The sequence below is a fragment of the Antennarius striatus genome, chromosome 8 (genome assembly GCF_040054535.1).
Source record: "Antennarius striatus isolate MH-2024 chromosome 8, ASM4005453v1, whole genome shotgun sequence".
NCBI lineage: Eukaryota > Metazoa > Chordata > Actinopteri > Lophiiformes > Antennariidae > Antennarius > Antennarius striatus.
Window position 1 is genome coordinate 22190571 of NC_090783.1, and position 25384 is coordinate 22215954.

At 39.8% G+C, this 25384-nt stretch overlaps 2 protein-coding genes across 5 annotated transcripts; one reads left to right on the forward strand and one right to left on the reverse strand.

Moving 5' to 3' along the window:
- Nucleotides 1-1145: 1145 nt before the first annotated feature.
- Nucleotides 1146-9171, reverse strand: slc25a38b (solute carrier family 25 member 38b). The gene is made up of 8 exons (XM_068322130.1): nucleotides 8875-9171; nucleotides 8506-8588; nucleotides 5450-5574; nucleotides 4902-4986; nucleotides 4342-4521; nucleotides 3662-3830; nucleotides 3147-3310; nucleotides 1146-2953 (listed from the first exon to the last, which is right to left on the reverse strand). Exons 2-8 carry the CDS (start codon nucleotides 8518-8520, stop codon nucleotides 2831-2833), a joined length of 861 nt encoding a protein of 286 aa, XP_068178231.1. The 5' UTR covers nucleotides 8521-8588; nucleotides 8875-9171; the 3' UTR covers nucleotides 1146-2830.
- A 10-nt stretch (nucleotides 9172-9181) lies between these two features.
- Nucleotides 9182-23734, forward strand: LOC137600473 (centrosomal protein of 95 kDa-like). Of its 4 annotated transcripts, XM_068322127.1 has the most exons (22): nucleotides 9248-9323; nucleotides 11367-11412; nucleotides 12480-12608; nucleotides 13214-13321; nucleotides 13527-13637; nucleotides 14427-14547; nucleotides 15353-15471; nucleotides 15946-16175; nucleotides 16794-16845; nucleotides 17098-17165; nucleotides 17507-17703; nucleotides 17795-17921; nucleotides 18227-18344; nucleotides 18579-18766; nucleotides 19250-19345; nucleotides 20038-20188; nucleotides 21303-21469; nucleotides 21570-21644; nucleotides 21788-21940; nucleotides 22226-22372; nucleotides 22482-22553; nucleotides 22664-23734. In XM_068322127.1, exons 2-22 carry the CDS (start codon nucleotides 11388-11390, stop codon nucleotides 22838-22840), a joined length of 2631 nt encoding a protein of 876 aa, XP_068178228.1. In that variant the 5' UTR covers nucleotides 9248-9323; nucleotides 11367-11387; the 3' UTR covers nucleotides 22841-23734. The 4 variants fall into 4 exon arrangements, with proteins under 4 accessions (XP_068178229.1, XP_068178228.1, XP_068178227.1 ...); XM_068322128.1 differs by lacking the exon at nucleotides 11367-11412 and having other exon boundaries at nucleotides 9182-9323; XM_068322126.1 differs by lacking the exon at nucleotides 9248-9323 and having other exon boundaries at nucleotides 11238-11412.
- The last annotated feature ends 1650 nt before the right edge of the window (nucleotides 23735-25384 follow it).

Below are 25384 nucleotides of genomic sequence, written 5' to 3' on the forward strand. Positions count from 1 at the left end.
CAATTGGGAAAGTTGATAAGTCGTTCTGGACCGGTCTTTACAAAAATTCATCCGTGTGGAAGTGGTCAGGAGGAGAAACCGCAAGAAATATACAGTGGCTGAGAAACCATACATATGGCTTTTCTGACAGAATTGCTGGTGCACTTTGTTGGCACAACTGCAGCATCGGGACTGGTTGGCGCAAGGCCTGGTATTCTTATAAATTGCCCTTCTTCTGCTTCAACCTGATATTCATCAAGACCGAGGTAACCTGGGAAGAGGCAGCATTATACTGCAGACAGACTCATACTGCACTCATAAGCCTGGGTTCAGTCACCGAAGGACTTTTGAGTGTTAGGAAGATCAAGCATAGTACCACAGATGAGCAGGTATGGATTGGCCTCCGTTACATGGGTGACCAGTGGTACTGGGTGGACGGGAACCCTTCAACGCTGTTTGCATTGTACATGAATCAACAGAGCTACACGTGTCCAAAACGGAAATTCTGTGGCGTCTTAACCAGGATGGGAAGGCTGAAGGACTGGGACTGCTGGGACAAACTCAGCTTTATCTGCTATTAAATGTGATTCTTGTTACTTAAGGTAGACTCTTAAATGTTTATGTTTTAATTTTAGCTTCATGTTATCACGTGTCCCAATCGATTAGTTGAGGGTGGAAAAACAATAGATAACAAGGGTAAAAATGTACTCATGTTAACATGTTACATACATATACTGAAAATGTTTGTGTAGTTTGGTTTGAAAACATCCCACATTTGGTAACATCTTCTTAGACCTTAATTATTGCTGGTGTGTCACTACTTGTCTCTATGTCGTTATATATAACGTCTATATGGTGTACAGTATTTTCCTCGCTAAAAGGCGCACCATCAATGATTGGCCTATTTATAAAAAATATTAATACATAAAGTACACTGGATTATAAAACGCATCTGCAAACTCATCTTTAATGAATGGTCTATTTTAAAAACATTTTTCATACATAAGGCACATTGAATTAAAGGAAATTGAGAAAATTAAAGGCTTTTAGGTGTGTCATGCCTTATAGCGAGGAAAATACTGTAATTATTTTAAACATAAGACTACAAAAGAAAAAAGTTAAATCCTCCGTATTTCACAAAATAAAAACAACAAATTTATTTTAAAAAGAGGGTAATTTATTCATTTATAAATAATGCAGGTGCTACTTGTTAGAAAACACATGCACAGACCAAATCCCTACAGTAACAATGACCACATACAACATAGTCAACAAAGGGTCAGTGAAGACAACAGCGGTGGCGTGAGGGAGATAATGAGTAACACTTAACTTCCAGGAGTGAATTACAATGTACTGTATGTAGGGCAGGGTTCGCCGCACACTTTGCCCTTCACAAGACGCAGAGGCATAGAAATCAGTTCCTCTCTCTTTGCTACACAACATTTTTGTCTGAGATTATGGTTTGCTACTGTAAACATTTGGATTGCTCCCATCAGATCGGGGATCAGCAGATGGGAATCTTTATTAGCCTGGAGTTTCTGTAAGCCGGTCCTGGAGTGGAAAAAAAATGAATAGACAGTTTGGCCTTTCTGTTGTAACTATTAGTGAAGCAGTGATTTTTCTTTCACGTTACCAAACTTTAAAAAGAAATCTTTGGGAGTAAAAAAGATAAATTTTGTTGTATGCAATCTCCCACATCAATGAGATTTTCCATTTGGTATCATTTAATTAAACACAGACATATATTTATATATTCCATAAATCACCTCTTTTTTTGACAAACAATAATAAATACAGTAAGGGCATGCTGCACAAGCAACAGAAAAATATTGCCCTAATTCAATGCGACCAGAAATTAATTTCGTGTTTGGTCAATATTTACAAATGAAAGGAGCTGTAAAATGTCAAAACCCAAATTTTTCAAGTGCTAATAATTAGTAGTTGAACAAACAATACCCAGAGAACAAACTTACAAGTTTACCATGGGAAAACATTTTAAACTTGCTTCACAGGTTGTAACTCACTCCAGCAAATTATGAAAAATATATTCTAGTTACACCCTCTCTTAAAAAATATGTTAGCTTTTTTTGCAATTAAAAAAACCAAACATTAAAGTTACAAAACTAAAAAAAATAATATATAAAATCTGCATCTGACCAACTTGACATCACTGGACTGAATGTATTTCACACTGAACACCTTAAGTAAGGTTGTGGAAAGGCAGACATAGCTTTATGACCTGTCAGAAACGTATCACAGGTGCTTTTTATGTAAACTGAAAAACCAAAGGAGTGTGGCAACAAAGGCCTTGTGGTGATATTCTTAACACAGTCGTGTAAGTACTAGTGATTGTCTGAGCTTGCAATAAATGTAATCTAATCTCTCTACAGTGTTTTTTTTTTTTGGGGGGGGGGTTACAAGTTACACCAGTTTGCCAAATGTCCTGTTTATCTTCATAACATTTAAAACACAATTTCAACAAGGACAACTATTTCTGCCCCAGTTACACAACTGTTGTGAAAGCCTTCATCATTAGTGGCACCCATAAAACAGGGTGCTCCAAAGAAAGTGGAAAACATTCTGCTTACAGCAAAGCAGAGCATCACTTGTCAGGTGCATCACTATCTCAAACTCCCACACCTACGTAGATAAATAAGCACAAATAATATTAGCAGACACACACACACACACACACACACACACACACACACACTCTCTTTTACCAACATCCGTCAACCTGATTCTTCATTTGACCATGTGTTTCCTCATTCCTTTCACGAGGCCTTGTGAGAAAGTGTCGTTTGTCATTTTGGCCTTGACTGCTTTACTGAAGTCCAGTCACCGTTGCTCTTCAGGACTTGAGGCCCATTCGAGCCATCAGGTCTTCATAGACAGTCCAAGCCATAGCAGCCATCAGAGTACGCCTCAGGGACCTGGGTACAGCTCCCCGAAAAAACCCACCAATTCCATGTTCCTAGGGGGAGAGGATGGAGCGAAGAAATTCAGTATGAATTCTATAATGCTTCTTGATAGCAAAAATGAGTGCTTTTCCCTGAAAATGACATACATGCGCAATAAAACAAGAAACACCTGAGATTGAAAAATACACACACACACACACACACACACACACACACACACACACACACACACACACACACACACACCTGGTAGATGTGTCGGATAGATTTTCTTGTGCTCCACTGAGATGGGCTAATTTGAATGTGGGTCTTCACCACATCAGCAGGCTGTGTGACCAGTGACGCCATGACGCCCGCCACCATTCCACAGCTGAAGTTCACTAATGGGGCGTAGCTCGATGAATTAACATCTAAGGGAAAAGAGATCAGGTTACAGGAAAAATTAATTCACCAATATGTATTATCAAGTACCATAACCACACAAAACCATAAGGGGTGTGTTTCTGATGTGTGCAAAAATCAATGGACGGAACTGCATAAAAGTTACTGGTACCGGTCTCAACAAGGGCAAAATTGAATATCACTCATTTTGAGACCTCAGTCATATTAAAACCAGTCACTTAACACCTTTTTTTTTTTTAAAGTCAGTCACTTAACACTTGACAAAACTTCAGCGACCCACTTCTTGTCAGATCTTTAAAAAACTAAACGCATTTTATTTTATCTCCATTTTTTATTTGCTGATGCCATGTGGCTTTCACCTTGAGGAAGCGTCCTCTTGGCCTGGCTGTAGAACATGACGTATATTCCAGAGAATGGAGCATCTCGGAGCAGCGTAGCAGTCAGCCCAGAAAACAGAGCCCTGATTCCCTCCGTCTCACACACGTTCTTAAGCGCCCCAGACACACTCACATAATTGTAACAGCCACTCTGACAAAACAAAATAAACAAGTCAGATTAATAGAGTTTGTAGAATTAAAGCCAATACTTCATGATGCTGGGGGGAAAAAAATGGTTAATTGCCGAATTAGAAATTACAATTATTTAAAGATGATTAAAAACTGTCACTGTGGACCTTCTTTTTGTGGCATTTGGTTGCAAATCCTTTATGGATTTAAAAATTGTCATACTTCAAGGTTCATTCATGGGTCAACATTCATTTTATTAGAACTTCTAATTAATGAAAGAGCTAAAAGTGAATATATAATGATAGGACATTGTCATTGTTCATTAAAAATTTCATCAAAATATGAATGAAACATTGTAGAAAAGAACTGTTTACTTCATTATAACTAATTACTGAGTCAAATAATTTGTAAATATGTGTTTACCATGAAGTTTATGTAAATAACACACTAAAAGCAAATGACTACGGACAGATGGTCAGGACGGGTCTCAGGTCAGCTGAGGTCTCTCGGTACAAACAGCAAAAATTGCTTACCTCAAAGCGTGTCTTGATAACTGTAAATGGTAGCATGCAAACACCAGCCACAGTTCTGGCCCCCGCTCCAAGCAGAGCAGCTTCAACAGCACTGGGTTCCTGGGTCAAGAAGAAGTGCTGCTTCAGAGAGTAGAAAGTGCTGAAGTAGATTCCCACGCCTGGGATGCAGCGCACAAACGACTGTCAGACAAGAAATAAGGAGGTGGTCAACATTTGTCATATTTTGCTTTTGGCTCAAGTCAAGCTATTCAAGCTGGCTTTATCCAAGATTTCAATGTACACCATATTTTGACAACTGCAATACATGTGAACAGTTTAAAAAAAAATCTAAATTGTGTAATCATACCAGCAATGACTCATGACGCTTTACTAGTCCTGTTTACTGACAGAAAAACTGCTGGTTGAGACTTTCTCCTATATATCCCTCCAGCACTGACTGCATTGTAACCTCTCTTGCTCAACAAAGGGTGGACTAATTGCATTTATACCCTACATACAACAATGGAATTAGCAATAACATGAAAAGTTATAAATATTAATGCACAAGGTCAGCTACTCACCGGAGAGACTCCCTTCCACAGACTGAAGAATTTCTCTGTCCTAATTACGTGCAGGAAAACGGGAACCATGCCCATATTTGGTGCACTGCAGGATGAAATTTATAAATGGTTAAGCATGCAGGTAAAAAAAAAAGTACTATTGATATTCAAAGACAAACAAAAGAATTCAAATTTTTATGCTGTGAACAATTAAAAATGCTCCACTTGTGGAATGTATTTAAAAATAAAAACTCTAATTTCAGCACAAAAGATTTCCTGTTCCCGTTATCAGTGAAACTAATTATGAACCTAACTGCTTGACAGTGTGATTAGATGGTGCTGGTGTGACTCACTGCCTTACACAGGTCATATAAGCAGAATCGGCCAGCAGTGACTGCAAATTCTGTCCTGCTCGGCTTTTTTTTTGTGTGTCTCTGTTGTTTTGTATCTTTGGTGAGAATGTTGTGTGAGCAAAAAGACAAAGAGAAGCCAAAACATAAGGGTATGTTGATGTACATGCAAGTGAGTATGTACTGTTGGCGTCTGCATGTTCAGATGTGAACACACACCCCGGCTTGGCGTTCTTCTGCATCGTCTGCAAACGGGTCTTGACCAGATCCAAAGGCTGGAAGAGCAGCGTGGAGCAGGTACCGCTGAGAGAGCCACACATAAAGGCTTTGAGAGCCGGGTGAGCCTGAGGATGAGTGAGAAATGTGTTAGACGGTGGGGAGAAAGGTGAGGAAAGGTGACCCTTTCAATAAAACATTCAACATTTTTCTGAGCATTTCTTATCTATTGTTTGATGCTCCAAAAAAATATCTCCATCAAATCAAACGCCATGTTATCTATGAACCTGAATAATAATAAACATTTTACCTTGATAGAAAAACCTACTAAACATAAGGAGCAACATATGCGCCTGAATAAAGGTTCAGGGGATTAGAAAAATCACTGACATCACCATTAAAAGCCCTGTAGCACAGAGCAGAGGTCAGGCTGCAGAGATGAGGGAGATACAAAGAGACAGCGGCGTCTCCCCCATCACCACACACACACACACACACACACACACACACACACACACACACACACACACACACACACACACACACACACACACACACACACACACACACACACACACACACACACACACACACACACACACACACACACACACACACACACACACACACACACACACACACACACACACACACACACACACACACACACGGCTGTTGACTCATACCAAGGTTGAATCATACCAAGACTAAACCTTGCTTCCATGACCCGTAGACACAACAGGCAGAAGGGAATCAGACGCAGACGTGAGCAGACATTATACTAAATTTAGCCGCATTTTAAGATAAACAGTTACACAAAAAAACACGTTATTGGTGGAAACAAAAGGAGACAATTATAACAATCGAGACAAGCGAAGCGAAAACATACAAAATAAAGTTTCTTGACGCATACAATCAAAGTATATGCTAAATGCTAAATAAACATAACTGAAAGCAAATGTGTAGCTTCTAAATAAAAGGGACGACAGCTTAACACACACATTTAATAAATACACTCCTCTACCTTCCCCATGCTGACGGGTGCTCGGCTTTGAGAATCGCGATTTTCCTGCATCTTGCCCTCTTTCACATCGCGCTCTCTGTGATGCTATTATAATAACATACGATAAGATGAAGCCACATCTCTCAAGCAGACCCCTCTCTCTCTGTCTCTCTGTCCCTCTCTCTCTGTCTCTAATCCACCCTACAGTTTTCTATACAAACCTCCTCGTTTCATCAGCCACCACCACCACCACCAGTATCCAGATTCTGAATGCCAGTTGCTTTCTGGCAAAATTTTTTATCACTTAACATCTGCTGTAATGAACAATTATACAAATAAACTAAATATAAATACAACATATACTCATTTCTAATGGCACTGGGAAGTCTTCTCTGTTGTCAAGAGTTTGCCTTTCTGTAAAAAAACCATTTATACTTATTTATTGGAGTATTCAATCACTGCAAGCAATGTTGCAAACCAAAAAGAAGGATCAGCTTTTGACAGCATTAGATGTTGGTATCATTGTGAGAGTACACAGTATTTATCTGATTTGGTTTGGATTCTCAGACTTTTGTGAACTCTCCCCCGACCAACATCTGGATCAAACAGCTGAAATTGGGTCAGGCAAAAACATGGACCCTCAAAAAGAACCATGGTAAAGTTTGTTGCAGCAGCAGACATAAATATTTCTGTCTTTCTAAATGTATAGATACACTATATTTCCAAAATTCGCTCAGCCATCCAAATAATCAGAATCAAGTGTTCCAAACACTTCCATGGCAACAAATGTATAAAATCTAGCACCTAGGGATGTAGACTTCCTTTACAAACATTTATTAAAGAATGGGTCGCTTGCAGGAGCTCATATGCTCTCATATCTAGTCGTATATGAGACAAGGCAGGTGAGCAAATACAGTATTTTCCAAACTATAAGACGCACTAGACTATAAGGTGCACCTTTGATAAAGGGCCTATTTTAAACCTTTTTCATATATAAGGCGCACTGGATTATAAGGTGCTTCTGGTTATAAGGTGCACCGTCAATGCATGGCCTATTTCAAAACTTTTTTCACAAATAAGACCCACTGGATTATAAGGTGCACTGTCGGTTTTTGAGAAAATTAAAGGTTTTTAGGTGTGCCTTATAGTACTAAATACTGTACTGATGGCAATATAGTGTATGTACCTTTGCCAATGAACAAAAAATATATATATATAAATGGAAGACGTTAAAAACAAGCCATGACAATACTGTAAAAGTTTTGAATCCATTTCTGAATGGAAATCATAGATGAGGATGGAAGAGCAACAACATCTAAAGGTAGAAGTTGTCAAAGGTACATTATGCCATCATAGATAGATATACTTTATTTATCCCAAACTGGGAAATTTAAATGGTACAGTAGCATTTAAATATAGGAACAGACAGAAACAGGGAAAATATGCATTGAAGAAAATTAAGACAATAGGGAAAGGGAATAATAATAATATTATTAAAAATATTAACAATAATAACAATAATAATACTGTAATAGTACTAAGGCATGGCAGGCATTAAGTTATAAATAAGTGTGGCACTCTGTGGCCATACACAGGACCTAATGAAAGCAAAGAAAGAGGAATACTGTATGTCTACAAATAAAAAGTCTGATTTTCTTTTTTTTATGATGACCTGGACACCATGGTAGGCAATCAGTCGTCAAGTACAGGAGAGAAGCAGCGGACTGCAGGACGAACCAATGTCATGGAGCGTTCTTTAAACGCGCAGAAGTATAAACTATAAAAACACCCCGAACATGGATTCAGATTTTTATGTGTGAAAGCTCAATTTTATTCATATTAATACACTGACATGATCGCATGATCACACACAAGGTGGTATTTTATCATTAATGCGTAATTACGCGCACAAAAGTAGGATCGCTTGACATTTGACCAATAAATTAAATAATTTCCCTGTATTATTCTTCCACAAGTATCTCAGTTGTTTTAAACAACAGATCAGATGGGCTCCCCTCAGACAGACACATGTGTGCTGACCTGCCGGTACACTCACCATTGCTAACTCCATGTTCCTCCGGGATGCGGAGCTGGATGATTCCAGTTTCTCTTGTGCCGCTGCCGTTTTGGATCTGGTTGCTGCTTGACGGCGTTACGTAAAATTAGAAAACTGGGTCACATTCAAGTCAAATTTCAAAACCAAAACTCTCAAGAAGCAGGTAGCAGAAAGCTAGTTTTAAGCTAGTTTAGCATGTGTTAACACACTACCATATGCCACCACACTGACAGGCTAACATGTAAAAACTAACGATTGCTTGTAAAAAGCAAGGCTAACATCAAATGACAGCCATTTCTCCAGTCATTCACTCGTTTATCCATTTAGTTTAGGAATATATCTTCAAATTTTCAGTCAACCGGACATTACCTAAGAAGGGCGTTAAAACAAGCTAGCTGGCGGTAGCCCGTCGCTCTTATCGGACCTGTGTTCAGGTCTGATCGCCGCCCCAGCCTGCCGAAAGCTGCGTTCCAGGTTTATTAGGAGAATCCGTGGACATTATGCTAGTTTACGTTAGCAAAATATTTAAAAACGACAGGCGGAATACTTTTCAGTCATCCAACACTAGTCTTCATCCACTCCTTCAGCTATCTGACTTTTTTCCCCCCCGTTTTCAGGGACTGATGCTGATCTAGAGGCGTCCTACAACTGGTCTGCCGCTACAAACACGCAGCAGTCGTGACTGACGTGTTCACTATTGTCATGACACAAGTGATCACTGTGGTTTCACCGGTGATCGTCGCGCTCATCTCATCAAAACAGAGGAGCGTCAGTTTTCCAGTCACCACTCGTTACCTTGGTCATAAAGATGAAATGGGGTCAGTATGCAAATCATAATGTGGCTGCTTTTACAATTTTAACAAAGATTAACTGTCAGAAGTAATTCAAAGTGTTTCTGTTAAGATTTTTAAATTGTAATTGTCGTACTGTATTGGATTCAAAGAGAGGCCGGAAGTAGAATCGCTGATTTAGTGTGACGTAGAACCGTCAGTGTGACGTAAAGCATCAACAGGCGCAGCAACTCTCATGTCTGATCTGAATCTGTGTCTGAACGTATCGGAGGAAACACATGGCTGTTACTGTCAAGACGGAATTGGGAATTAAAATAGAAAAAAATTTGTGTGGTAAAAATATAGTTTAAAATTTTTTTAAAAAGTCTAAAGAAGGGGTGTCCAACTCATTTTCACCGAGGGCCACATCAAAGGGCCAGATGTAACTTAGAAATGAAACTAAATACAACTCAAGGTAAATTAAGGAAAAGGTAAAGTAAAATAAATATAACTACTCTTTAATGTGAAATAACTCTGAATGTATTACTTATTCTAGTTACACAATATATAGATGGCCATTAGCCAGACTCTGTCTGAAAGGAATAAATTTAACAGCTGATTTCCTCACCTTGTAGTAGGAAATTTTTCATGCTCTAGTATTGCCACTGCAGAAAGCAAGGGGACTGGGCCAATTTCAGAAGTGCAAACTATGTGTGTTTATTTAGAGATAGCAAAATATTGTGTACAACTTGCCGTGGTTAGATGGCTTTACTGACTTTTTTTTATGTTTATGACTTAATTTATGCGACAGAATGGAATGCAAGTGACTTAGCTCAGCATATTCAATGACTGGACTCGAAATGCATCCTTTGATGATGGCCAAGATGGCCCCCGATACAGAACCAACTAGTCCTATAGGATTAAATTAATCCAGATAAGTAACACTATTCCAGTTTACAGTTTCATGGCTGTCAGGCAGGTGGATGACTAATGGCTTCAGTAGTTCTTTTTCTGTATAAATTGTATTTGTTTTCTTCAGGATCGAGCTCATTAAGATTTGAAAATGTCAAATTTGGCTCAGAATTAAATCAGCACTGTTAAATTGACAATTTTTGCTGGTACAGTATGTTTGCAAGCATACTGTACCAACAAAATCATGATCTCCTTTGCATAGGTAAAAATCTGTTTCACCAGAGTGGAAGAAAGATTAAAAGCCCACCACTGTCACCCTTAATGCAGGAGAAGTAATGAAAAGACAGGGCTATCATGTTTATAACATAATAATCTGAGTACAGTTTTGTCTCAGCAACATCAACACCATACAAAGTGAAGTTAGAGGAGATAGAAAATGGGCTCCGTTTTTATCGACGATGGACATGCCACATCACTGAATATCACTGAATGTTGAAATGCTCTAACTTCAAAATGAGGACACTTGTAAATGCTAGGTGTCCAGAGAGAATATACCCACACCAGTGCCAGTAGTCCAATCTACACTCCAGATATACAGAGTACTGGATTATAAAACGCACTGGATTATAAAACGCATCTGAGAACTCATCTTCAATTAATGGTCTATTTTAAAAGAAGTTTTTAAAAAGTTTTAAAACTTTTTAAAAATAGACCATTCATTGACCCGCTACGGCGGATAAAGCGGTTAGGAAAATGAATGAATGAATGAATGAATGAAATTAATATTTCCACGGAAATTTCAAAAACTAAATTTTGAGAAAATACACAATATAAAAGTACACAACTGCTTATGATGGTTAAGGCATGTGTAAACCTTGGTAAAGCTAAAATGTATGGGTTGAAAACAGGTAATGATAGTTCCTTCTGCAAATTGACGCCCTCACTCTCCCCTGCGTTGCACATTGTCACCAGAAGAGGGCGGTAGCTGTATATCAAAGAAACTTCCGGAAACAGAGACAGAGCGTTTCGTCCAATCAGAGAAGACTGCGATTTTAAACGATAGTTGCTTCTCTTTGTCACTGAGACCAACAATAACATTAAAACTCAGCGAGCTGTTCAGGTCAGGGTCTGGATAAACGAGACTATTTGTGTAGCTAGTCCGTGGATTTTGTCTTCCAGCCTCCTGTCGTCGAGAGTTACATGGGAACCCAGGAGGGAGAGAGAGGTAAGGCAGCCGTGACCGCTCTCCGGACCGGAGCAAGCAAACGACATGTATTTGACGCTAATTTGCAGCTAACCTTCCAGGTTATTGTCACTGTCCTGGTCTCACCGAGCCTGACCTGACCTATTCATGTGTAACTACATTTAGGTAGTACCTTAATTCAGATATTAATCACATACTGTATTAATGTTTATTCCATGTTCTCTGGTAACATTCCTGTTAGCAACATACCGAGTTAGCAACATTAGCATCCAACTCTGGTTGACTCCAACCGCTGAGCTAAAGTTCAGGTGACAGACGTGAACTGTGTCTCTAATCTCTCAGATGATGTTGCCACGTGGTTTGTTTACGATTTTGTCACCCCAGATTAATGTATTACACACTAATCCAGCGTTAGAAGTGAAAGTATTTAGTCTCTGTGTGTGATAGAAACTGTAGCCCCGCTCCTAAACACAGGTTTGCCGCGGCAGACATTCATTCCTTGATTGAATCATCATGAGACGGAATAAGAAAAGCTTTCATTCATGGCACGTCGATGTCTCCAGTTTTGAAAGCAGCTCTGGTCTTTTTAAAACTGGGGTTCTGATTCTGACACTTTTACTACTCCTTCCTGCTTTCAGGGTATGTGAAAAATTTGAAAATTTATTTGAAAATGTGTTTACTGGAGTGGACAGAGGACCTGAACAATAAAAATCAACCAATTTGACCAACTTTAAATTAATACAGAATTGGCACAAAACTTATCCTAAATATAGATTTACTGCTTAAAGATTTTTTTCTCTATAATTGATTTTATATATATATATATATATATATATATATATATATATATATATATATATATATATATATATATATATATAATATGTATGTATATATAATATGTATGTATGCGCCAGTACTTTATTTATCCCAAACTGGGAAATGTGGGCCAAAACATGAGTGGTTAATTTTTTTAAATTGCTTATGTGGTACCTACTTTGTAATTTCTTGATGTTAAATTCAAACTCTTTTGCTGAAATGTGTTACTACTTGGCTTGAAGAGGACAATTCTCTCTGTTTCTCTACAGACTGGGTAGATGTGGCAAATGATCTACTCAGCAAGTGTCACTTAAACCTGAGGCTGAGGAAAATAACGGACTGTGATGCAAATATTTTCATCGCTCTGTATGAGAACATCTTGGGGGAGAAAGTTCCAGGTAACATCAAACTGTCCATCCAGCAGATGTTAACAATAACTGTTTGTTTAGTTTTTTTAGCATGGGGATTTTCATTACAAAATGTACTTTTTAATGTTATTTTGTAATGTATTTTTGTGTTGTAGCTTCACAGCTGAGGATTTATTTGACTTATGAATTCAAAATGAATGTTGGAATATTTGCAACTCAGACTGACAAAAGCAGTAACTTTATTTAATTCAGTTCCATTTCAAGACCTGATATTTATAGACCAAATGCATGCATCATATAGAGGAGATCAGAGTGATTACTAATGAAAAACAAACTAGATGCTTGAGCGGTGTTGCTTGAATTGTAATCATGAGGATGAAAACAGTGAGGATCAACCAGTTTTAGACTTTTACATTGAAGTGTGCTACCATGTCAGGATGACGTCCGACTAATGTCACTGCTTCCTGTATTTCACAATGCAGGAAAGAGCTCATCAGCATAAACAGTCCCCTACTGGCATGTTTGCAAGCATTCTAGAAAGTTTTGATATATGTATACAGTTTATGTGTGTGTCTCACTGTTTCTGTAGCCTAACAAACAACAAGATCTGCTTATTGACGTGTGTGTGTGTATAGATTACATTGCAGTGCCAAGCAGTCAAGAAGATGACATCCATAACGTTCAGGCTGTGATTGATTCACTGTCCCTGGATTACCTTCAAATCAGTCTGTCACACATCACAGGTACTGGCAATTTCCGTTTTCACTGCACTTTCAGAACTGCTCTGTGGATCCACAATCCAAGATAGAAAATTTCACCATCAGGTCTCTTTACTTTTGGAAGGCACGGTTCTTGTTCCTTCTCAAAGGGATATGCAAAAATGTGCAGTAAAAAGACAAGTTTAATGCTGAGAGGGTTTTGTGTGTGCGTGTGTGTGTGTGTTTGCAGGAGAAAATGTTGTCAGAGGGAACAGAGAGTCTATCAAGAACCTCCTGGAAATATTTGATGGCCTTCTGGAGTATCTTAAAGAGGAGATGAATGAGGAGTCACAGAATGACGGTAAGCAGATAAAGTAACTTTTCTTCTTAATTATTTCTATCAAAATTATCGCTGATTTTTAATTGTGTTTTTAGGCACAAGTAGTGGCTCTCTTCATGCACAAATGTTTACCTAATCATTTACAATCTTCTGTTTTAAAGATTAATTTACTGAACTTTCAACCAACTTTCTGTCATTTTAATGTCTTAACTGTGTGCAAACCAACAATGTGAAACTTTCTCTTTTTGTGCCTGTGGTCAGAGCCCCCCCCCATTTTCCTATAATAATCTACCAGATAATGCATTTAGATTTGTTGTTATAACTACAAGTTATTCATTAGTATTTTTCTATAACTGCCTCTATTGACAGAAAAAGGGTAAGTGTTTTATCAAGAGAGGGCCCCCCCCCCCCATCTCAGTTGGGAGTTGCTGTATTTGAGTTCACATTTGTGCTAACAACTACTTTTGTTGTTAGTCAGACTGGTTATGTAATGGGTTCAAGGCTTCAGGTTCTTCTTTGAACTTTAACCCATGTGAACCCACACCCATTGTTGTGGGTTGTAACAAAAACCGAGTGGACCACGTAGAACAGGGTCATTCAATGTGTGTGTTACACTGGTGTCACCACGGGTTCTAATTTTCTTATTGATAAAAATATATATTTTTCCTAGTCCATACACTTCATATCACAAATACTGTACCGCTTTCTCTTGGTTGTTGGTTCTGTTCTTCCATTTCAGATTCATCTTTGAGGCTTCACTCTCTCCCTGTCAGTCATTTAAAGTGATAATTCCATTTTTATTTTTCCCAGAGGAACTGAATGACAGCCTCATTCAAAAATTTCCAGATGAAACCAAAGGGCCAATAAATTCCATTAGCACTGAGCACAAGGGGAGTATAGAGGATGGAGTATCTTCGTCTTCCAGTGGCAAGTAAGATGTTTTCTGATATTCCCTATACACATCTCTTCATTGGCACATCCTGAATGGTAATGTTTTGTTTTTGTTACATTTTAATCTTAAGTTTTTCATAGCTACAGATGCATTATATTTTATCCAAATTTCTAGACATTAACATACTGATAGTGTTTTTCTCACCATCTTCTTAGCACCATTGCTTCTCACACACACTGTAAACGGGGAGTGAAATAGTCTTGAATTCTTCACTGGCAAAATAATGTTTTGTTGCTACAATTTTTCCAAGCAACATTAAAAAGTTGTTTGGAAAGACTGTCGGTCTTTTAACAGGAAAAAGCACTACATGATAAAATTAATCAGAAAGCCAACTTTCCTAACTGAACCTCAAATTGAAAATTTTCTTTTTAAGAACTAGATTTCATCATTCGTCAGGGAGCACACAGGCTTAACATCCTGTTGACATAACAGCATGCCAGGCAAAACTCTTATCAGCAGTGTCAATATTATGAGAGTTGTGGCTGTCAAACAGGTGAAGCTGACTTCTCTGTTTGGGCTCAGGATGTGGCAATGCTGGTGTTTTTATTCATGCTTTAAAATGAGCCACAAATGAGTGTACAGAAAAGTTACTGGTGTTGCTTTTTGCACTTCAATTGTTAAATTGATGCTGCTGCTGCGATATAATATTTTTACTGTCCCGTTTTGTGCAGTTATGTACTATATTGGTTGTAATGTGTGAATTTAAAGCAAACGGAACAAAGTAAACATCCATCTTTTGAATATTTTACATTTTTAATGTTTAACATTGTGTCTTATTCTTCAGGTCCTCTGTCCACTCCAGTAAACAGTCCCTCCACTCCTGGAGCATGGAGGAGGTGGCGTCGGCCAGCGAGCTCATTGGGCTGGGAGTCTCAGCTCGCACGTTCACAGCCAAGCAACAAGGTACGGCAAAAACCAGCTTGACTTGTCCCAGCGACAATCCATACGCTGCTCTTGGGCCTGGCCGATCTCTCCTTTTGTTTTAAAGCTTTTTATGTCACATAAAGATATGTCAAGAATTTGTCTTTAAGAAAGATGGTGTTGAATCGTTCTTATTTTAGTGTTCAACTGCTTAAAACACAGATAGAGGATTTTTTTTTTGAGGCACTGAGTTCTTCTTCTTTGTCGTGTGGTTTTTCCATTAACCACAAACATTTATTATCAGTGTTTGCCAAACAAAGCATAACTTTGTTCACATGAGCTAAAACAACTTGGCGCACCGTCAATGAAAGGCCTACTTTAAAACTGTTTTCATATATAAGGCGCACTGGATTTTTAGGTGCACTATCAGTTTTTGAGAAAATTAAAGTCTTTCAGGTGCGTCTTATAGTGTGGAAAATACTGTCATTATAAACAATCTCTTGATGAATCTGACAGGACCGGTTGTCCCTCCTCTAACCTCAGAAGCAGTCACTGCTTCTGGCCCTCAGGATGTTGAACGACCGTCTGAACTGCTACAAACAGCCATCGCTCTGCAGCCACCAGCCCAGAGCAACAACCGACCCGACACAGACTCGCGCTCACCCAGCCGGGCTACAGCTGATGGCTTTGACCAACGGCCGCCGGTGGAGGAAGCTGCTCCTGCCACCGCAGAGGAGCCTGATGAGGTCGGTCTGGTTCACAGTCACTGCAAAAACATGGAAATGTAATGTTCCCATAGACTTATGGGAAATGATTGGTTTATTTAGGACACACTTGCGCTCTTTTAGTGATCAGGACAGTCCAGCAATGATAAGCAACTACTGGTTCATTCAACACGGCATCGGCCAACTGGAGTCATAAACTGTCTCTCCAGACTTCCTGACTGTTCTTCACAATAATACAACAACACGTGTCGATTCACGTTGGTCATAGTTATGCTAAGAGCTTCAGTTGGAGGGAACTAGATGTCTTTTTTTGGTTTTGAAGATGTTTCACCTCTTACTCAAAAATCTTACTAAATTCTGAGATCTGGTCGGCCCTGAAAAGGTTATTGCAGTATTTGAGAAGGAACTATGTGAGAAAGAGGCTTTAGTTGTTTCTGACATGCCTGTGGGCTTGGTGTTGTGTGTCTGCTGACTCAGCTTAGCCTATGTCCTGTTTCTGTGACGACAAAACAACAACAAATGAGTTCAAACCAACAGAAGATTTCTTGTTTTCTCTTTGGAGTAACTTGAACCATTTCTCCAGTGTCAGTATGTCTCATGTGTGGTGGTTTAATATTTTTCTCTATTATCCTCCCCCAGACCCCCAGACCACCAGCTGACACACTTCTTACCAACGGGGTTCAGTCTCCTGGTGAGTAGTGTGCAAACATGGAATAAAATATCCAGTACTTAAACTGATTTATTTCTGGTTTATTTAGCCTTTCATGCATCTACAATAAAAAGCCTCCTTTCTTCTGATGGACTGAAGACTGATTTTTAATATCCAGGACTGCTGATAAATTTTACCGTTCATCTGCTAATCCAGTGTGACAACTGAACGTTTAGATGAAGAGGTAACTAAAATCCTGATGTCATGTTTTTCTTTGTTTTTTTTTATTTCCAGCTGTGAGTGAGAGGTCCTCCTCCAGTCGGCAAAGAGCCAGGAGGGAAGTGGAGCGGGAGGCGCTGGAGGTAAGACAGTAACAAGACTTCATTTGTACCAATTTTACAACAACTTCCCCTCCAGGGCTGATACCCCAGCTGGAGGTCCGATGGGTATTCTGTAGAGTAACTTCAACACGGCTGGTCTTTCCTTAGCATCAGTTAGGGAGAAAATGTTGAGTCTTATCTGCATGTATATGTTCCTGTGGTATAGGGTTTGCGCTGCACTGCTGAAAACACACTATATTTGATGATTTTATTAATTAAGTCCATGAGCTAATTGTGTCCCTTATTTAAAGACAGTGGATGAGCACCAGATGTCATGTCTCTCTCTGTCCCTCAAATGATTTTTTTTTTTTTTCTAATCTCAGCCAACTAATGGGGGGCCCAAGAGGGTTTTATTTAGCACCCAGCCAGATGTCCTTTTCCTCACGCTGCGGGATGAGACGGCAGCCAAAAGCCCTTCTCCACCAGACACTGAAGAGGAGGAACAAGATGAGGAGGATCTGAGATACATGCAAAGACAGCCGGGCAGAAGGATGGCTCACAGAGATGGGACACGCATCACGTAAGAGAAGTGGAGTTCAAAGAAGAAGCGATGCAGCGTTGTCATGGAAATAATGTTGAACGCGGACGCTGTGGGGTGTCTCCATAAATAGGAGGTGGCTAGAGGAGGAACGCTTGGAGGAGCCTCTGCTGTATCGCAGACAGAGGAACAAGCAAGCAGAAGAGGAGCTGCATAGCATATCTGAGAAATTATCCAATCGACTTGAAGAACTCGATCAGGTATGATTTACTGTATTTAATTAATACAGACAATAAAAAGTGGGACTTTGTTCTGTTATTGATGAATTACTAAATGCAAGATTCAAGCTTCTTGAAAATGTGTCATGTGTATATGAGTTGGATTTTTAGATAAAGGTTATAGTTCAAATATAAAACAATCCAAGTTGCATTTTATATATGGAAGGTGTTGTAAAATTGAAGTTATCATCAATTGTATTGGTTCCTAGCATCGCTGTATTTTTTTTGTATATTAAATAAATGTGATTTGGTTGTTCTGCCTGTGTGTCTGTGTGTGATGCCTGTAGATGCTGAAACGAGTTCTAAATACAAGCGGAGAGTCCGCTGATGTGAAAGAGGACGACAGGCAGTCCGACCACAGTGACGGCAGCAACGAGCATCCAGGAACATCCCAGCAGCATGCAGGTACAAAACTGTACAGTAAGGCTGAAGCACGTGTATTCTTTAAAGAAGACATCAAACCATTTCACAATTACTTCATTTCACAATTACTTAATTATGTAACAATGCTCTAAATAGGTTTTTATAGATTATGAACTTTGAACCATAGTACCCCATGTAGGAAATTTGTAACTACAATAGATTTTAATATTACACTAGTTTTTTAAAAAATATTTATGAAATTTAAACATTTGTTAGTTTCAGAAACATCTGGTCATGAATCCGCCCAGCAGGCTCATTCCTCGCCACCCTCCCCTCCACTGGACGGTTGTTCACTGCAAGGGCGGTTAGAAGAAGCCATGGCGGCGGCCTCGAGTCTGGATGATGTCTCTGATCATTCAAGACGCGAAGAGCCACAACACAGGCCCTCACACAGAAAGCAGAAGGTACAGTAGCAGCTGTTTTCTTTTTGAGTATAAAGTGCGTATACGCATATCAACGCTTGCGACTTCATCTCATCGCGGATTTTTAGGAGGTAGTCATGTGATACCGTACGCGCATTCTATTGGCTGACGTCACTTCCGTGAGACACAAAAGTGCTTTAAACAGTCTATCAGAGTGTGGGAAAAGGTAATACAGATAGAAGGTGGTTTCATATCAGTATGGGGAAAGTTCATAAACGTTTAAATTACCGTAAATAATAAGATAACTAGTTTGTCGATCTTTCGCGGAATTCATTACTCGCCTGTGGTTCCTGGAACGCATTAACCACGAGGAACGGGGGCGCGCTGTAATCTGATATCTGAGATTCAAACATTTTTAAAAAGAGATGCATAAATACAGTTGTTGGTCATTTATTTATTTTTCATTATTATAAAAATGAATTCAAGTCTTTCAAAAATGATAAAATGATGAACCACTCTTTTCAGTATTTACAGAGTAAGGCCTATGAGGAGGAGCTGAAAAGATACGAAGAAAGAGAACAGGAAGATCTCGACACGGCAAGACTCGAAGCTCAGGAAGCTGTAAGTCATTCCTATAATTTATTAGCATGAGGGTGTTCTTTGAATACAATGGGGACCACACTCTCAGCCCCTCCCATCTCTTCTCTACCCACATCCCCACTAAAGGACCTGGTACAAAGCTGCCTCTCTTTGTCATATTACCCTCATGGTGTGATTTTACAGCGATGCAACAATTGTTCCTACTACGGTTACGTGTGGTGATGAGAAACACGGTCCAGGTCCCCCACTTTTTCTAATACTTTCTCTTAGGTTTTAGAAAAGACAAAACAAAAAACCTGAGGGCTAAAAATTTGTTGGTAATTTGCTAGCTTGTTGTTGTTGCTGTCTCAGCACCGTGTCTATGTAAACTCAGTGACCTGTATTCAAGAAAAAGAGTCAGATGTCATCTGATTGGCTATCCTGTATGTCAGTCAGGTGACGGGATGACTGATGGGTTGCCGTCTATTTTAATGTCATGCAATCTACCCAATCACTAGCTAGCTTGCTATTGTTGCTGGCTTATGAACTTATGAAAAACTACATAAACCATGTGCACAGGCTGAAATCTGACTGCTGGGTAAATATGAGTCAACATTCTCTGACAGCAGGACCTGCTTCTTGTCTTAAGTGTTTTCTGAAGCACATTCTTAACGCCGTGGTTACAGTGACTGCAGCTTGAACCGGTTTACTGACAACTGTGTGGTCTGTTGTAGGAGCGACGGTACAGGGAGGCCATACTAAAGGACGTTTGCCAAACGCACCGACCGTCCCCAGCCAGAACGAAGCCCCAGCGTAAGTCAGGAAGGAACGCTCGGAGCACCCCAGGACAGAGGTGGCAGGAGGCCCCCAGGAGAGCTCCATCGTGTAGGTTAACTATTCATTCATTCGCTTATTCCGCTGTCGCGGGGTCACAGGGTTGCGGCAACAGCGCTACCCGCTGTGCCACCGTGTCGCCCCATTAGCTTGAATTGTGTTCTTTATTGGTGAACTTTGGGCTTAAGCTGCAACTCCATTGAAAAAATCCCAAAAGGATTTGCCTTCATCAAGCATCTCAAACCAAGATTCACTTTAAAGCACAGCTGAAACTGTGTTTTTGACAAAATTATATTATATTTCACAATCCCTTTGTCCTTTGGCTTAAGTTACTTCTTGGACAGTGTGTGTAGCTTGTGAATGTTCACGCCCCTAGCTTCAGGCTGGTTGGAAGTACCAGCTCAGATAATCAATGAAGTCAGGACCACGTGTGTTTTCTACAGCAGCAGTTTCTGTTGCACACAGGGTGGTTCTTCCTCAGATGCGAGATTGCCTCCTCATCGATAATAATACTGAAGATGTGGTCTGTTATTATGCAAAAAAGGACCTCTGAGAAATAACAGACAAAAATCATGAAATGTCATTTAAATTCTTGTAGACCTCTGAAGTGATTGTCTTTCTGCTGCCACTCCTCAATCTTCTGCAATTTTTTTCTGGTCTACTGTATAAAACAACTGAATGATAAAAAAAAATGTCACTGTCATGTTACTTTTCATGGTTTGAGGATATCACAGCTTGTAAGGAGTGCAGAATTACTTGAGCTTTTAGCACCACCCACTGTTCACCTTTGATCATCTGATAACATGAACCTTGTAGATCATATCAAACACCAAAGCACAGTTGTGGATACATTTTGGGGTTTAAGTCAAATGAAAAAGGAGAGAAAAAGGAACTTGAAGGAAGCGCCTTGTTAGATTGGCAGGAGTAAGGTAGGGATCATAAATCTAAAATAAAAATAGCTACATATTCACCCCCCACCACCTAATTCAATGAACGTCAAGACGGCTATTGAACCTGCCAGACAACCAAGTCAGTTTTAACATTAGGGCGACACAGTGCTGCTGCCTAACAGCAAGAAGGTTTGAATCCACCTGAGGATTTGTCTGTGTGGGGGTGGGCGAAGGAAATTTAATGACTAAATTACTTGTGTCAATCTTCTCCCCAGTGAAAGTGAAGGAGAATGAGCTCCTCCCGGTGCTCCTGGAGGAGCTGCCCCACCTCCACATCTCCCCCCGCGCTCTGGGTCGAATGTGGGACCAACAGATGCATCAGCTTGACAGAATCCACGCTGCCTCGTCCTCAGGCAGCCAGCACCGCAAACTGTCTCGTGAGGTACGACTGTGGATCCGGACAAACCAAACGGACCTCATTTTGTCTTTCATCTGTAAACTGTGGACCGATGGATGAATAAAATCCATCTCTGGTCTTCCAGGTGGAGGAAGCCCAGAAGAAACATGACCTGTTATCGGGGATTATCCAGAAAGATCAAGCCCACCACAGGCGTCTGGTGAGCATCACACACCTCGCCCCCTCTAAAACATTCCCTCACATCAGAAACAAAGGATGGAACTACTCTTGAGATGAGCAGCTGCACGCAGACGGACTTTACCATCCCGGGGCAGTTTCCTCGCTAACACGTTCATCTTTCAGAGGGACTTCAAAGAACGGACCCAGCAGCAGAAGTCGACCCAAAACCGCCTGAGGGAACAGCGGCAGCAGATCGCACGCGCCAAGAGATACCATAATGAATATCACACACAGCACCGCGCCCAACTGATGAAGGCCCGCACCAAGGAGGAGAGGGTGGGTATTTCAGAGATCCATTTGTCCATTTAATGTTGTCACACTGAGGTCCGAACAAAGAGAACCGCACCAGGTCAGAGTGGGAACCAGCAAATGATTTTGAAGGCTCCCACAAACACTGTGACTGTTTTAACGTTTTGTCTCCACACACCTTCTGTAGGTGTTTATGAATCTGAAGAATAAGTTCATGTAGAAACCTTTTATGAAAGTGGCCTTTTGATTATCTGCCTTTTGTCTTTTGGGTGACAGGATGAACCAAAGTGTGTGTTTTTTGTGTGTGTGCAGATGTTTCGGCAGCTGTATGAGGAGGGTTTGGAGATCCAGAAAGCCCGGCTGAGAGAACAACGAGCCTATGCAAAGGAGCAGCGGCTGGAACATCAGAAACGTCATCAAGATCAGATCAAGTCCATGGAGAACTATTACAAAGACCAAGTAGGACACACACACAGTCTGACCTGCTAACCACCTCAAAATCACACTTAAGTAATTTACTGTAAATGTGTGTTCACAAAGTGCTCATAACAGATATTTCCTCTCTCAGTTTTCTCTACTAGCTGAAAGACTTGCACAAGAAAGACAGGATCTTCAAGTTCGCAAAAGAGCTCAAGAGAAGGTGAACCTTCTGTGATAAACAGCTGTCACTTCACCTGCCACTGGTTTTTACTGTGGCCTGATTGGTTTGAATCATCACCAGATTATTCAGTGTTTTTCTCCTATTTGCAGACTCTGCTGAAGATGAAGCAAGAGCTGCGTTCCAGGATGGAGCGTGAGATTGGTGAAATGCAGAAGATCATCGTCCAGAATAACGAGGATGACTTCTTTCAGGATCTGGAGGTCCAGAGGATGCGCAATCGGATCAAGACGGCTTCCTTCCAATATAATACTAGCTCTCTGCCCTGACAAGAGAAGTGTGATAAAGGGGCTGTTTTAAGCCCCGACAAAACAAAGCTGGATTTACATCAGAGGAAATTGCTGTAAGACTGTTCTACCATTAGCATCTAACGGTACGACATTCAGGAGGCTGAACAATACTGCACTGTTTCCTCATGGTTTTTCATCAGATTTGCACAGGAAAAGATATTCACATTATAATCTATTGATTGTCAATGAATTGAACACTCCAACAAAATGTAGCTGCTGGCTTACTGAGCTAACTTGTCCTTAATGTCACCTTGGTCTCAGTCCCTTTCTTCCATGGGTTTTAGTACTTGATACCTTGAAAATATTTTCTATTGTACAGACTTTGTGTGCTGATATGGTAGCAAACACTTAGAAATATGTTCTTCCTCTTGTTCAACAAGGACCACGGATGCAAATTTGAGTACACACACTGAATGACATCATTTTTACCCTTTCATGTGCAATGTCTTTGCTTTAACTTTGCACGTTGATTATTTATTTTTTTAAATTAAATGTTCCATTTTACAAAGCTAGCTCATCCAAAACGATACTGAAAGTTATTTATTCCTCTCCATGTTGAAAGAGTTCTGGCAGTCAGGTGAAAAATTATTTGGGATATCCGGGAAACGGCACACTGTGTTACATTGTTAATTTAATACAACCATACAATGGTGTGTTGTCATAACTCTCAAATGAAAATCATTGTAAATGTCTGATTGTGACACAATCAGAAAGGGTTGGTTGATGAAAGCATGCCCTGTCTAGAAATTTATTTTTAACGGAATTAACGTCTTAATTCTTTCCAAATGAAATGTATGTGATGATTACAGTGTTCGCCCCATTAGAATATGCAATTAAAGTTTGCCAGATACATCTTCAGATGTCATAAATGTTGACTGTGATCCATCCCCACATTCCTCCCCACTATATCTGCACACACACATTGTTCTGTTGCACAGACAATTTGTGCTCAAGACACTGAGTTGGTGGCAAATTTCCTGTCATAGGCATTACTGTTGTTCTTCTTGGGATATTTAGTGGCTATTTAAAATATACCAGAATTAAATTCTACTTCTGTTTAAAATATATTCTTAAACATTTGAACTATTAAGTTCTATGCTATTAAAAGTATAGACAAACTAACATGATATGTTAAACTGAATGAATCTGAACGTTCAGAGTCCAGTGGCCACCCTTCTAAGGTGACCCCTTCAGATAGATACGTTTGTTTTTGATCGTTTTTTTTTAACCTTAACAAATTACTGGACATACCAGATTTTAATAGCATTTTATTAAGAAATCGTAAATTTTTTTACACAGTCAAATTATTTAATATAAAAACATTTAATAAAAACTAACAAATTTATTTCTCTAATGAGAGAATATAAGAACACTAGTATGTTACAGAAATCAGATTTTTCGCCCATCCTGATGGAAAGCGGATGGCTCTTTCGTAGCCTTAACAGTCACAGACCACATAAAATACAATTTTTGCAAGACGGATGGAAACCACTTTCTGAAGGTAGTGTAGTTTGGACGGATGCGTCTCAGTCTGAACACCTCTAAACACACCGATGGGGTTTGCCCGTCCGTGACGTCATTCTACGCGACGCAAGAGCCAGCGCGCCAGAAGAAAGAACGTCACGTGTTACGGAGCGGTTAAAAAAAAAAAAGGAAGTTGAGAACACCGGCCCCTGGACTGATGAGGAGACTCACAGCCTCTTAGGTCTGCGGGGAGACCGTTCGGTTCAAGCAAGGCTTGAGGATTTGCACCGAAACAAGTCCGTTTTAGTCCTTGTTGTTGTTGCCGCTGTCGCAATTATATGACCTCACACACTCCCCGCGCTGGACCCCGCCTCTACTCCGTCTGTGACGGAAAAGACCCGGACGGTCCTTCATCAAAATACTTCCGACGGGAAAAGGACGTTGAATGGAACAGAAGATGGTCCTTCATGTAAACACGTCCTTCCGCCCGACGTGGAACGGAAAAGTTGTATCCAAACGGGTTTAACAACATATCATATTTCATTCGGACCTATTACAGTTGATACGTGCATTTTTAATTCTGCCAAGTTACTATTTATGAAGAGATCTCTGAGATGTGCGAAGGGCTGGACTCTGAATGATGTAATGTTTGGTTCATTTTGAAGACTTGGTTGGATTGAAGATTCTGGAAGACCTTGTCACTTTTTCATTACCAAGAAGGACCAGTGGTCATAAATATCATTTATAAAGTTGAGTGAAGGGTAGTATGACGTCAAATCGTTGAATTTAATAATTCAGCAAATGATTGAGAATATTTTTAATTTATCTTTCCATTTTGGCTGGTCATTTCCATTGTCAACCTCTGGTTAATCCAAGGTTATCTGGTTTATTTTCTGAAAAGCACCTTACAAGGGGAAGAATTTAACTTGGCATAAATGTATAAGCAGTATGGTTTACAAACGTACTTAGCAATTTACCTAGATCATAACACTGAACATCTTTAAGCGAATCTTGCAGACAATAGTTATGTATTTTTACACAAAACGTTAACCCGTACTG